This window comes from Papio anubis, chromosome 10 (genome assembly GCF_008728515.1).
Source record: "Papio anubis isolate 15944 chromosome 10, Panubis1.0, whole genome shotgun sequence".
In the NCBI taxonomy this organism is placed as follows: Eukaryota; Metazoa; Chordata; class Mammalia; order Primates; family Cercopithecidae; genus Papio; species Papio anubis.
The window spans coordinates 89,628,959-89,643,889 of NC_044985.1; the positions used below are offsets into that span (position 1 = coordinate 89,628,959).

The following is a 14,931-nucleotide window of genomic DNA, read 5'->3' on the forward strand; positions in this document are numbered from 1 at the left end:
GTCTGCTTCTGGGATTGGGACTCTTGCACTCTGGGCCCTGCATTTCTTAGTCCAGATGAGTTGTCTGATTCATGAGCATGGGTGGCAGAGCCCCTCGACCTTTGTGCACATTGCCAGGGCATCGCCATTGCTCACAGGAATGTGTCTGTCCAGCAGTGCTTGCCTTAGTGTGAAAGTAGCAAGGAGGGGTTTTCTGGAAGGTTTGGGAGTTCCCCTGAGAACAAACGAAGCATCTTTTTACTTTTGTTTTGGAAATGAGGAAGCATGTTTTCAAAGTCAGCACCATCTCCCACACTGAAACCACAGACTTAAACAGATTCCCCCAAACTCACGGCCTTCTCAATCTGTGACCATCTCTCCATTTCTTCCTGGGGGGTGAAACTGCCGTTTTGACTTCTCCAGACTCTAAGGAGCTCAGCAGTTCTTTTTTGACTGTGGGAGTCCAGCCCTGTGGGGTCTAAGAATGAATTAATGCTGGTCCACTCCTGCTTAGACTTCCTTTACAGGTCTATTATTTGAAAGTGGCTGAGTAACATAGCTCCTGGGGGCTAAAGTGAGGCCTCAGGCCTCCCCAGCTCACACCAGCCACTCCTGCAGGCAGCCGGCAACCCCAGATCCTTGTATGTGACAGGAACCATGGGCAGGCACATCCCAGAGAAGGGTGCATTCCCAGCCCTCTCTTTACCCGCAAGGAAGAGATGTCTTAAGTGTTGCTTTAACAGGTTGATGCAAAATAAATAAACAGAAAGGGAAGGAGAGGGAGATGGATGGTTTTCAGTAAAGAATGGTGCAGCGGCCAGCAGTTGGAAGGGAGCTGGTGGGCAGGAAGTTTCCCACCTAAGCAGTTGTGACAGGAGTATTAACTGGGAGCCCAGAAGGCAAGCACAAACGCAGCACAGTGAGGACTGCCAGAGCACATACCGGGGCTGGAAAATGTGTGTCTGTCAAGATAAAATGGTGCATTATGTTTGCACCTTCCCATGAACTGAGCCAAGAGTGTCTTTGAGGTGCCTTCTTCCCAGCCCTGGCCAGTTTGACTCTGCTTCAAATGAGCACAGGCCTCTGCTTCAGGAGGGCAGCCTGCCCCGCCTCTCACTGAGGCTAATAGTTGTGTGCACGTAGCCGGTGGGCCCCTGGAGACTCACCCCTGCTTTTGGAGAAAGGTTTTTATTGCCTTATCTAATATGAGGCTGATTCCTTTTAAGAACACATGTTGACTAGACACTGCTGATGTGAACCTCGCAGAGTCATCTTAGGGAGGGCGGTGGCTCAGGGTGGGGAGTCTTTGTCACTAACAATTAAAGAAGGGATGGCCCAGGGGAAAATTGAAACAGGGGGCTGGAGGGAGATGGGAAAATAAGCAAATGTCTCTGAAACATCCCCCGTGTGTCTGGCACAGTGCCTAGCCCCTTACGTCTATATTTTTTCATTCCATCTTCTCCCCAGCCTTTTGGAGTGGATATATTTATCCTCATCTTACAGATGAAGAAATTGATGCTCAAAGGGGTTCAGCAGCTTGCAATGTCACAGAGCTAAGAAGGAGAGACTAAGATTCTGAGAGATCATAATGGAAATAAAAATGGTGCTATTGAAGGAAGAAAAAAATGTGTTTTGTGATATTTGATAGAATGATGCTCCTGCTCTTACGTGGGCAAGAGATAAGGCCTTCCAGCCATGTGTTGATTCACTCTGTGGCTTTCACAAAGCACAACGACTTGCAGTATCTCTGTTTGCCAGTCTGTACAAGCAGACATAAGAGCCCTTCGCTTATCCATCTCAAACACCTGAACGTCTCTAAATGAATAGAGAGACATGAGTGGGAGCGACACAGCGGTCCTTCTCATGTCCTTCGAGTGATCTTTTCTTGTCTGTGCCATCCCCACCCAGGTATGACTTCATTGAGATTCGGGATGGGGACAGTGAATCCGCAGACCTCCTGGGCAAACACTGTGGGAACATCGCCCCGCCCACCATCATCTCCTCGGGCTCCATGCTCTACATCAAGTTCACCTCCGACTACGCCCGGCAGGGGGCAGGTTTCTCTCTGCGCTACGAGATCTTCAAGACAGGTCAGTGTGGTCACACGTAGGGGCAGGGAGATGGGCGTTTTAGAGAAGGAGGGACAGCACCCAGTGGGCTGAGGCACTGGGTAAGAGTGACAGTGTCATCCAGCTTGAGCACAGTGAGCGGTTCAAGGTGAACCCAGAGACATGCCGAGAAGAAGAGCCAGCTCAGGTTATCCACTAGCTTAAGGGGGCAGACTGCAGAATGCGGGGGCAAAGCAGCCATTGTTTGTGGTATTAGACAAATAGAAAAACACTTCTTGAAAGAATCTGATTTTTGTATGCTTTTTAAAATCAAAATAGTCTTCATGGGAAAAAGCAAAACTCTGATGACTTTCTCACGATTACTTCATGGTCTAATGTCTTTATTTGGAACTACATGGGACTGAGGACATAATCTTTTCATTGTTTGGAGTCTCTATAAAGATCTTGCCATGACCTCCCAAATGGGGTCACACCATAGCTTTTAAATTAAAATAAGGCTTAAAGCAGGCCACCCCATTTCTCCAAGCCGAAGCCATCCCTTGGTAGGCCATGTTACCACCTCTGTCCATTGAACCCCTACTCTCTAAATGCCAATGAACTTGACTCCCTGAAAAGCAATCAAAAAATAGCAGAAAAAGAGTCAGAGGGCACTGCACTTGCTTTAAGTTGACTGCTTGATTTCCATCAGGTCCCCCGTAGATTACTTTAGGGCCTGAGACTATGGGCCAGTGCTCATTTCCAAAACTAAATGCAGCAGACTTTTATTCACAAGACCCCGCTTCATCAGCTACACTCACACTCTGCCGGTGGTGTGTCCTCTTCTGTGATATGTGGAGCTTGTTATCGCGAGGCTAAGGGAAGCATGTCCTCCAGTCCTCCCCACCCACCGCCCACTCCCCTCCTCAGAGGCTCGCCTTCCATCTATGTGTGTGTCTCCCCTCTGCCCCCAGCAGCCCAAGCTTTACAACTCGTGGATGGAGTCTGGTTCAAGGGGAGACTGTCAGCCTTGTCATCAAGAGGCCCAAGACTGGCGCCTGTTGAGTTCAGTGTGAGGGGAACTATTCATATATATTTTCTTTTTCACTAAACAGTTCTTGAAAGGAAGTGGTAGCTGCTGAAAGCACTTTTTATATCCACTCTGTCTAAATATTTGTCGGATTTGTCTGCCCGAGAACAAGAACGTGGAATCAAATGAAGGGGTGGGGCTGAGGGGACCGTGTCGTGCAAGAGTGGCAGCCCAGGCTGCTGCAGGGCACAGGTCCCAAGAAGGTCTGTCTGCCTTGGGTTTTCATGCTCCTGAGTGTGGTGAAGTCACAGGGGCTGACGATCTGTGTGTCCAGTGGCTCAAGCTGTTTGAAGCCCCTGAGTAGCTTGATCCATATTCCCCTGAGTCTTGCGCAAAATTCAGATCAATGCCACCAGCACCAGTGGAACATCCTCTGCTGCTGAGCAGCAGGGAGAATAAAATAGAAAGAAACAAAAGAGGGTGCTTGCTCTCTTCGGGTTGGAGAGGCAGGTGTGCAAACCCTTTGCACGTGACAGACTCGCAGGCAATGTTATTGGATGAGTATGTATGTAAATTGAAACGAAAACTATGATATGAGACAGACTGAATAAGTGCAAAGTAAAGGTACAATTGACATGTGGTGGTTATGAAAATGGGGGAGCAGTCGAGTGGCTTGGCAATCAAGGGGCTCCAGAGAATCTATTCAGTAGCAAGGTCCCTAGTGCTAATGCTGCCACTTGGCTGCACTGTGCAGGCCATGAAAGGAAAACAGCTCCAAGCAAGATCTTCCAGGAAGATGGCCAAGGGAAGTCAGAACAAGGGTGAGCAGGGCCGTGAAAGCTCAGCCTTGGTCTCACACCACCCAACTTAGTATTTCACAAGGCATCATGCTACATTCTCCAGAAAGTCATGGGAAAAGTCAATGTTCACTCTATCCATCATGCAAATTTGAAAGGAGGATATTAAAAGATAAAACATGTAAGAGGGTGTCATAATTCAACATTGCTGTCTTGAGGACATGCTGAAGCAGGATTTCAAATGAAGCAACAAGTCTGTGAACCACCTAGCAACAATGGTGCCAGCCAAGGGATGGCTTCGGCTTGGAGAAATGGGGTTTCCTGCTTTAAGGATTGGGGTTGCCTAGTGAAGAGATGATTGTGAGAGAAAGCCCTGCCAACAACAGCCACACTCCTGGCAATGTGAGAGAGCAGATGAGAGCCCAGTAGACTTCTCAGGGCCACTTGTACCTGCCATCATACCCACCTGCTACTGGAAGAGCAACTCTCCACATGAAAGTCAATCTTACATATGCCAGGCTCAGTGGCTCATGCCTGTAATCCCAGCACTTTGGGAGGTTGTAGCAGGCAGATCACCTGAGGTCAGGAGTTTAAGACCAGCCTGGCCAACATGGTGAAATCCCGTCTCTACTAAAACTACAAAACTTAGCCGGGCATGGTGGCACGCACCTGCAATCCCAGCTACTTGGGAGGCTGAGGCAGGAGAATCGCTTGAACTCAGGAGGTGGAGGTGGCAGTGAGCTGAGATCGTGCCATTGCACTCCAGCCTGGATGACAAGAGCGAAATTCCATCTCAAAAAACAAACAAAAAAAGTCAACCTTATATGAAGTACAGAAATGTGCAAGGGAGCAAAATTCAAAACAGAGAAGTTTAGAAAAATGAGCATTCATGCAGGTGCCATGTCCTATACCCACATTTCCATTGTTGGAGTCAGGAGAGAAAATATACAAAGTTTACGTCATCCACAGAACATGAAAGAAATGGGTGGACATGCTGAAGAAATCCAAACAAACACAGCTATGTTTGCTAGTCGGATTCATAGAGAGGAAGAAGCGGGAAAAACTGTAAACACAGATATGCAAATAGCCATACAGAGGGCTCTAGAAGCCTTCAGTGGGACATTATCCTGGTGAGCCTCTGCTGCAGTACCCACAGTGTGAGTGCTGACCAGGGCATGTGGCTGGCGTGGAAGGTTCATGTCTGCCCTAAGTGAAATGGTTTATAAAAGATTCTGTATGCTACCAGACTGTCTACATTTAAAAGGGTAAGTCAGAACAACTCATAAATTTAAAAGATCTCAAATCAAGATATCATGAGAACAGAAAAAAAAAAAAAAAAAGAGGAATTTTTAAACGTAAAATGTCACGTTGAAAACAAAATCAGTGGAAAATGTGTGTGTGTGTTTGGTTTTTTCCAGAAGCCCCTTTAACCATAAGTTCAAGATCAGGTTTTCTTTCCTGTTTGCTTGTGACACTTCAGAAAGTGACATTTCTGGGGTCATTCACAGAGGTAGAGAAAACCCGGAGTGCCTACTGCCTCCACTTCCTGAATTCAGGAACTGAATTCACCTTCTGCTGGAAAGGCAAACTCAGCTTCCAGTAAATCCACCGTGTTTTAAATGTCTCGATACCTGTAGATTCTTCTGCTTGCAGAGTTATTGTAAAATTCACAGTGGAAAAACGGAGTGGGCATTTTTCATAGCAGTCCTTTCCTATGAAATCATTCACTGCAACCCAAATCCCCCAGCTTCTGTGTACAATCTTAGCCTTGAGTGGGCTTGAGTATTTGTTGACTCGAGTTCTTCGTTTAACCTTTAAACCTTCGAAGACATCTCGGAAAAGGATCTTGGATAAGGCAGATGTCTGCAAGAGTCAGCTTCTGTCTCCTTTTCTGAGATCTCTTCTTGGCATCTGCTATTCAACTGCTTTTGTGATGCTGCAAACAGTGAGATGGTACGATTAGAGATGAATGCATGATGTTAATAGACAGGTTTGATTTTTCTGCATAAAAACAGACAAAACTGGACAAAGGTTTTCCCACTGCCTTCAAAATGAGTCAAAGTATATACTCATTTATAGCCATATATCAGAAATGCAGGAACTCAAGACCCTGGGAACTATGGATACTTTCGAATTTCACATTCTCCAAGTCTCTCTTAGACTCAGTAGATGTCCATCATGGAAGCACTTGTGCCCCACCTATGACAGGAACCAAAGAAAGATTCCACCAGAAAATTCCCCACTCCCGGGGGGGTGGAGATTCCCCTTGCCTTCTAAGGGAATAACAATAGAGCAAGCTCTAAGAGGGCATGTCAGGATGCTCTTTCTAGCTCTCAAGCAAGAAGTGAATAGAGAGTTAATTTCCTCCAACCATGTGTGAGGCTCAGCTGAGTGGCCCGCATGAAGAATGCTGCACAGCAGCCATAAACTCTAACCTTTTCAAAATTCCTCTTGGCCCCCTGAAGACCCGCCAGCTGGCTTGGCTTTGCTGAATTGCCTCATCCCGGGCCATTGAGGAGGCCCTCAGGAGTCTGAAGCCCAATCATAAACAAAGCTGGGGGAGGCGGCCCCAGCTCATCCCGCCAGGACTAGCTGCCCATTGAAAACTCTGGGCCTGCCCTGCTGCTGCCATGCATATGAATGATGGGGTGCAGAGCCTCTGAGATTCGCTGCTTAGAGCCTCCACAGAACCCATGCAAAGGTTAGCCCTTGCCCTCATGTGTTCCTAGTCCCTACCCTGCCAAGGCACAGCACAAGGTGGAAAGTAGGAAGTGATGGATGGATAGATAGGAGATACTGGAATTTTCTGTCTGGTGCTGAAGAAAGTTGCAACTCCTCCATCCCCACTTATTTGCATGGCACTTCTTCCAAATCAGACATTTGCCTCTTTCCAGAAAGCTGTCATCAATAAAGAGACTCAACAAGAGGCCTCCTACAGGAGATGAGGATAAAGACATCGCCGCAGGCTAAGATCAGTGTATTGACATCACCTAGTTATATTTGAGTGTGAGCCCCAGAGGACACTTCCTGCCAGTAAACACCTAGTTTATCGAGTATTTCTGGTGGGGTTTTTTTTGTTTTTTTTTTTTTTAATGCTTAAGAGTGTCTATTATCCTCCTCAAAAATCCTGCTTCCTTTTCTTCTTTTAAAATCTGAACATAATGAGTGAAATCAATTCTAATTGTCCAGTATTTCCATTCGTTGCGTGAATGTGCACGAGCTCGTGCTCCGTGGGTCCATCGGTCTGGGTTGCAGTGCTCCTGGGACCCATCTGTGGTGCTGCCCTGGCAAATGGTGGCTGGGTTAAAGCACAACAAGGACCCTTTTAATATGACTCCACCTAGAGGCATTCAGAGATAGGGTGGCTGCAATCCTCTTATGAGCTCCTGTTCCTGTTCCTGCTGCCATCCAAGTTTGCACCAGGATGCGAATGTGTGCCGCATTTAATCAGGATGCCTCCATGCGTCCCAAGAAAGCAGACACAAGAGCTCAGGAGAGAAACAAGGCCATCCACACCACAAAGGAGCCAGAAGCCTTCCAAATGTCAATGCACTGCTGCATTTTTCCAAACTTGTTGCCGGAGCGGCCTTTAACATCCCCAACGGCCTGCTGTGATCCACCAGCTAAAAACATCGATTGTTAATTGTCTGACCACTACAGAGCAGCTCGTTTTAATATAGTCATGACATGAATGAGACCCAAGCTCCCCTTTGCCCCTCCCCTGAGGCACCTTGGATCTTGGAGGGAGAAGGGGGCACTTCGTTGGCTGTGGTACAATAGGGGCTAGTGTTGAGGTCAGCAATAAATAAGGGGTAACATTGTTTTCCCTGCTGGCAATCAGCAAGCCTTCCTTAAGGATTGAAATAACTTACATTTCTGGAGTGAGCAGCTGAGTAACTGAGAAAGAAGACTCTGTTCCTTTTCAAGAGAATCCCTCTCTCTCTCTTTCTTTATCTCTTTCTCTCTCTCTCTCTCTCTCACACACACACACATACACACACACTTCTCTCTACCCCTACCCAATTCCTCAATTGCTGCTCTCACTCTGATATGTAGAGCAAGCCAGCTGTGCCTCCCTAATTTATGAAGGCTTGAAACGTGCATGTGAAGAGTATGTTGCTTCAAGGGCCACTCCAGTGGCAACAAAACCCTCAAGAGTAGGGGGATTTGGGCCCAAACATTTAAATAACCCATGTAACAGAGGCCGCGAAGAAAGGCATCTTCTTCTTAGTGCTACAGTTGTCTTTTACATACAGGCTCTGAAGATTGCTCAAAAAACTTCACAAGCCCCAATGGGACCATCGAATCCCCTGGGTTTCCTGAGAAGTATCCACACAACTTGGACTGCACCTTTACCATCCTGGCCAAACCCAAGATGGAGATTGTCCTGCAGTTCCTGATCTTTGACCTAGAGCATGACCCTTTGCAGGTGGGAGAGGGGGACTGCAAGTACGACTGGCTGGACATCTGGGATGGCATTCCACATGGTGAGTGATGTCATGAGGCATTCTTCAGTAGCTTGGCCTTTGCCTGTTAATTGCTTTAGTGATGATAAAGAGGAAGAACAAAGACTTCAAAGCTCCTATGAGTTCTTATATGACCCATGGTGACTTTCTCTTCTTCCCCTTCACTAAGGATAGCTTGAGAGAACTTACAGGAAGGCTGTCTACTTTCTTGGAAATATTTCTTTAGAAAAAGATAGGAGACTAAGTAGATACTTGGAAAGGATGAGAAAACTTATAGATAGTGTTCATTTCTACCCCAAATTGTCAAGATAGAAGGTGGTTTGATGGCTAACCCCTATGACCAAACAGAAGGACTCCGAGCCAGACTGGCCGGGCTTAACTCCTGGCTCTGCTACTCACCAGCTGTGCAACCTTAGACAGATTACTTACCCTATCTGTGTCAAGTTAGCTGCTATCATCATTATTATTACTATAATTTTAAAATTATTATTAATATAGTCATAAATATTGAAAAGGTACATCACCCAAGGCTGAGAGCCACCAGTACTTCACAGGTGAAGACCAACATAGATCCTGGGTCTAATCAGTACTGGAAAGGAACAAATCTTTCACTTTTGTAGTCATTCTAAGTATCTTCTAATATAAAGGAGACATGATGACTAAGCAAGAAGAGCAATTTCATTTCCTGGGTAAAGCACAAGACTTAGTCAGAAAACTTGGGTTGGAGGCCCAGCTCTGCTATTTCCTAGCAGTGTGAATAAGGAAATCACATGCACTCTCCAAACTTCAGTTTCTTCCTCTGTAGAATAGACATTGTAATGATGCCTTTCCAGCTCATCTTCCAGGCCACTGAGAACAGAATGAAGCCAGTGAAAGCGGCCTGTACCTTTTTGATGAAAAAGTGAAAGTGCTATTTAATGTGCAAGAAAAATATTAGCCATTGTTCTTGAAACATATCTTTGGTTTTTATGGCAAGGTGTACAAAGTGATGCTCCACTGAATAAAATGCTGTGAGGGGAAGGGAAAACAGAGTGGAAACCAAGTTTGACATTTTGATTTCCACTGACTTCTCTTTGTCTTGAATGTCCAGTTGGCCCCCTGATTGGCAAGTACTGTGGGACCAAAACACCCTCTGAACTTCGTTCATCGACGGGGATCCTTTCCCTGACCTTTCACACGGACATGGCGGTGGCCAAGGATGGCTTCTCTGCACGTTACTACCTGCTCCACCAGGAGCCGCTAGAGAGTGAGTTGGCCGATTGGGAACCTCTGTCCTGTCCTTCCATCAGGGCTGTAAGGGTGTACAGGTGAAGAGAGGCTGAGCTCTATGAGACAGAAGATGGGAACTCCATGGAATTTATGGTGGCATCTGAGTTTAGAGGCACCCACATCCTCTTGCCAGGAAGAGGTTGATGAGAAAAGAACACATGTCAATCTGGGTGCTTATTTCTTTAAAAATAAATAAATATATATATATATATATTATTTATATGGAATAAGAATTAGTTATTTTCAGGGCAAGTCATGGCACCATCTCATACCTCAGTTTCCTCATCTATGAATGAAAGAGAGGTTAGTTAGGATGCTCTATACAGGGTCCCTCCTCTGCTAACATTTTTTTAGTCTGTAGCCATTTTTTTCCCCTCTCAAAATCTCAGGGGCCATTGTCACAAAACTGAACCATTTTAAACCTCTCTCTGTATTTTTTGACATTAACCATCTCTGGGCCTGGGTAATGTTTTCCTGACTAGATTGGTACAACTGCTTAGACTTGGACTCCACACGTCCACCAGAGATAGTTGGTGGAGCTTTTACTATGTGCCAGGCACCAAGCAAGGAATTAAAAACTGTCACTCTGACCGCAGCTGCTGTGGGACTTGCGGTCCCTCAGCACTGAGCAACATCTTCAAATCAGCTGCTCTTGGACATGTGTTTCAAATGTGCTGCCATTTCTACTTAAAGACCCAAACGATAACTTTTTTTTTTTTTTTTTTTTTTTTTGAGACAGAGTCTCTCTCTCTCTTGCCCAGGCTGGAGTGCAGTGGCTCGATCTCAGCTCACTGCAACCTCCACCTCCTGGTTTAAGCAATTCTCGTGTCTCAGCCTCCCACGTAGCTGGAACTACAGGCATGCGCCACCATGCCCAACTAATTTTTGTATTTTTAGCAGAGGTGGGGTTTTGCCATGTTGACCAGCCTGGTCTTGAACTCCTGGCCTCAAGTGCTCTGCCTGCCTCCGCCTCCTCAAATGCTGGGATTATAGGTGTGAGCCACCATGCCCAGCCCCAAATAAGTTTCAAGACTAAAGAAGCACTTTTAAGAATGCTTCAAGCTGTGGAAATCCTGCCCTGATTGCACACAACTCACCATATATATAACTACAGACACAGCAGCCTGGCCTGCAGGAAGGTTGCTGGGTTTTGCATTTGTTTTTTCGTCAAAGAGCCTCTGAAGATTGAGTGACAAAGAAACAGTATGGCAAATTGCACCAGGTCCCGTGAATGGCCAGTGCAGTCACAGAGTAAAGAATAGGCTTATACCTGATAAGGATTGCTGGCTGGCCCATCTTAGACACATGCACACACCCGTATCGATCTGTGTTCATGGCATTCATGGAAGGACAGCAATGCAACTGACAGCACAAGGCCAGAATAAGTGACTGCTGGGTCTATTTGTCCAGACAGGTGGTGCAGGGGAATAGAGAGTGACATGCATGTGCTCATGGAGAGGTTTCCCAAAGACAAGTATTCATGCTTTGTAATGTCTGTCTTCTGTGCCAGAACTCACAAGACAGTTGAGTGAAAAAAGAAAGAAGCAGAAGTGCCTCCTGGGTGTTTATTAATAAAGCAGGCTTTCCACGATGTATCAGCTCACCCAAATCGCCACAAGTCTATCTCACATTTACCTGTATTGCAATAATGGTGCATCTGGCATCTGGCATCTGTAGCCTGCAGCACTAACAGTTTTTGTGCTTTAAATTATATTTTTAATTTGTATGATGATTCTGTTATTTATCCATAGTCTGATTTCTTTTAGGTCCCATTTAGTTTCTTTCAGACCCAGAGGGGTTGTTAAGCTCTATGACGTGGTGTAGTTGTTTTTAAAACATGAGCATATAATTAGGGTCTGTTAAATGAGGAAATGCCTGCAAGGACTTGTGCCTAGAAGGGAGGCAACATTTGGGGAACCCCGGGGTATGAGGTTGGAAGGCCTAACTCTGCATTTGACCATCTCCTTTCCCCAGACTTTCAGTGCAATGTCCCTCTGGGCATGGAGTCTGGCCGGATTGCTAATGAACAGATCAGTGCCTCATCTACCTACTCTGATGGGAGGTGGACCCCTCAACAAAGCCGGCTCCATGGTGATGACAATGGCTGGACCCCCAACTTGGATTCCAACAAGGAGTATCTCCAGGTACTTATGCAGATAGCAGAGGATGTGCAGAGTGTGTATGTATTGCTGGAGTAGGAGGGTAGCTCCTCAAATACAGTGGACAGAGGACACAAAGAAAATAAACACAGCATACATGAGAACTCCACTGATTCATTCATCCAAACAGATGTGTATGCCACGCACTGGGTTACATGCTGGCATACACTGATCAGAGGGAGCCTGCCCCCGCCCTTGTGGAGATTACTGAGCCTGGGAGGAATTGTTTGGCCAGGATGCTGTTTGCCCTATAGATATTTGAGGAACATTCTATAAGCTGTTTGAATCTTCCTCATTCTTGGCACAGGGAGGCATCAGGGACATGGGGGGCATTCTCCTAAGGGCAGGTTTGTTGAGGTGCTAACTGCGCATGACAGCTTCTCATGATCTTTGCTATTTGGAGACAGCCCTGCCAGGAAGGTTTTGCACAGAGCTATCAGAAGAACACATGGGAAAATGTCACTACCAGGAACGGAACTCGAGGCGTCCAGATGCTCGGCAGCATCTCTTCAGACCATTGTTTGCTTTATTCTGAATACAACTTGCAGCTCATGTTGAGTAATCTTCCCGCACTGCACACTGCTCCAGTTCTCATCCCCTGGGAAGAAGTAAACAGGGGAAAAGCAAGCTACTAGTTCCACACCAGAGCAGTGACTGCTTTTATGACACATATAAGACAGCCTTGTGACCCACTGACAAGCCTGTCCTAGCTCTGATGCGACACGGTGACCTCTGCTCTAAGAAGGATGTTGCAAAGCAGACAACAGGAAAGGGAGAAAGACCACTTAGAAACTCCAGGGAGTCCACAGAGGTTCTAACAGCAAGCCCTGGGGCCATTTGTCATTGTCTCTCCTCTCTGCCTCTCCAAAAATCCATCTCCTCTCAGCCTGCAAAGCTTCCAGAAAGTTCTTTATAACTGGCATCCCCTATCTTTGACCTTCATCTTATACTTTCTCCTATTGCCATCCACCTGTTTCTCATACGTGTAGATGGCACTGTGTACTTATTTGAATGTTTAGTAATGCTGAGCACATTGTAGGTCACCAATAAGTGCTTACTGAATTGAATTTAGCCAGTGTGTGCTAGCTACATTTTGGTCACATGGAGACTGCCATTCAGAAACACCATGGCCAGCAAAGGAATGACATCCAGCAATTTCCAAATGGGTTTGGCATTGTGGGAGGGGAAGTACCTTAAAATGTTGGCCATCCTCCTCATAGAGCAAAAGGTCAGGCCTTGGTGCATAAGCCTAATTGCTTGGGCAGACTCTACATGCCCTTTGACCCCTTAGTGACCTGAGCAACTAAATACACAATGGAGGGAGAGGGTGTGGGGAGGGGATGCCTCTATGAGTGTGACTTTTGGAACTAGGGCATTGTAAGTGAATTGGACAGTAGAGTGGAGTAGATTCAGCCTTATTTCTTTAAAGCAGCATCTGCTTCCACAGTCCAAGGCAAGCCTTCATTTACTAAGAAGGGATTATAGTTCTAGATGTTCAATGATTGAGAAAAAATGAGTGTTGTCCCTTCATATTTGCAAAAGAGAGAAAAAAGAAAACCTAGCTTTTCAAGGTGTCTGATTTAGTGTAAGATAATGCAAGTTTAATTGTCCAATAGAATTGCAAACTGATACTAATTACAAGTACGTCTCAGCGAATCACAGATACAGGTTGGGAGAAAAGTCTAATGATTGCATCCTTTGGAAAACAACAAGACACTGCCCTATGTTGGGAATGGTGGTCTCTTACTCCTGCCCTCTCTTCCCCAGGTGGACCTGCGCTTTTTAACCATGCTCACAGCCATCGCAACACAGGGAGCGATTTCCAGGGAAACACAGAATGGCTACTATGTCAAATCCTATAAGCTGGAAGTCAGCACTAATGGAGAGGACTGGATGGTGTACCGGCATGGCAAAAATCACAAGGTAAATCCATGATCCTACCTTAAAGGCACATTGGACCAGGGCAGGAGGGATGGGATCAGGGGAGCTTTAAGGCGACCTCCTACAGGAGAGAGAGCCTTGTGTAGTGAGGCTCAGATAATTGATGGAGGCAAGGGTCGTGCTGGCCTTGAAAATCTTCTCTCTTAGGCTAAAGCGATTGGAAAACACCGTTTCTCTGACAGCCCGGTTGCTGTTGCATCTTGCGCAGCAGAGAGAGAGCGAGCTTGCAGAGTGTTCTCTGACTTCAAATGAAGGAGAAAATGCGTCCCCAGTCCGCTTCTCCCCACACAGGATTCACTGAACATTTATGGCCTGAGTCCCTTCCACATGCTGGGTTAACAATCACAAAACCACATGACACTACAGTTCAGGAGTTACGGAGCTCTGGAAATGAAAGGGCACAAATCCTGAGAGGGAATCACAACGTCCCGCAGAAGAAAGAGGACAATAAATAATGAAGAGAAATTCAGTTTGTCGGGGATGGGTTCTGAACTGGCAATCATGCTTAGCGGCAAGGCATTGAATTCTCTCTGCTGGCGTCTCCCGCGTCTGCGGCTCCCGGAGGTGTGGTCTGTGTGGGTGATGTGGGGCTTTTGTTGTATACATATGGATAAATGTCTGGCACTCCACTTTCTAAAGACACATGACATTCTGGGTCTGCAGCTGGCACGGGCGATGTGGGGGCTATATGTGTATATACACAGCACACTCAGCACATAGAGGCTTACTGCAAACAGCCAGGGGCTTGTGTGGGTGGGATTGCAGTATCTGTGATGGGAGCACAGGGCATGGTGCCCCCTGCAGAGCAGGAGCTGGCACAGAGGTCTGGAAGGAGAGTGTGATGTCTGGGGCATTCCCAGGCGCTGCCTCTCCTTCCCTAAAAGGGAGGTAGGGAGGGAGGAAGCGGGTCTCTCCTGTAGCGTTCCAGTTCCACCAGGCCCTGGTCTGTTAGGGTGTGAATTATCAAAATGGGTCACATGTGGCCAAGCCTAGGGAGGCCAAAGATCTTTTCCAAAGGGAATCTCCTCAGCCCCTATCACTGCCCTAAGGCAGCTTGCTCTGTCTGGTGCAACTGGAAACCTTAGACCCAGAAAATTCTGAACTATGACGTTGGCAGCCTCACTTGGGAAACGGGAAAAGGAGTAGATTTTTTAAAAATTGAAAACACCATAGTAATGGGGTACCACTCATCTGAAAACCATGGCTTCTGGATATTACCAAGTATCTCACACACATGCACACAAT

General features: G+C 46.5%; 1 protein-coding gene across 7 annotated transcripts in view; it reads left to right on the forward strand.

Annotated features, from left to right (window-relative positions):
- The window catches only part of NRP2 (neuropilin 2), a 115,166-nt gene that overhangs the window by 31,772 nt on the left and 68,463 nt on the right, over positions 1-14,931 (forward strand). For all 7 annotated transcript variants that reach the window (XM_009182851.4, XM_009182849.4, XM_003907842.5 and 4 more), the window contains exons 3-7: positions 1,888-2,069; positions 8,108-8,338; positions 9,408-9,563; positions 11,561-11,730; positions 13,513-13,668. In XM_009182851.4, the coding sequence (XP_009181115.1) occupies positions 1,888-2,069; positions 8,108-8,338; positions 9,408-9,563; positions 11,561-11,730; positions 13,513-13,668 (895 nt within the window). The remainder of the gene's footprint in view (positions 1-1,887; positions 2,070-8,107; positions 8,339-9,407; positions 9,564-11,560; positions 11,731-13,512; positions 13,669-14,931) is intronic.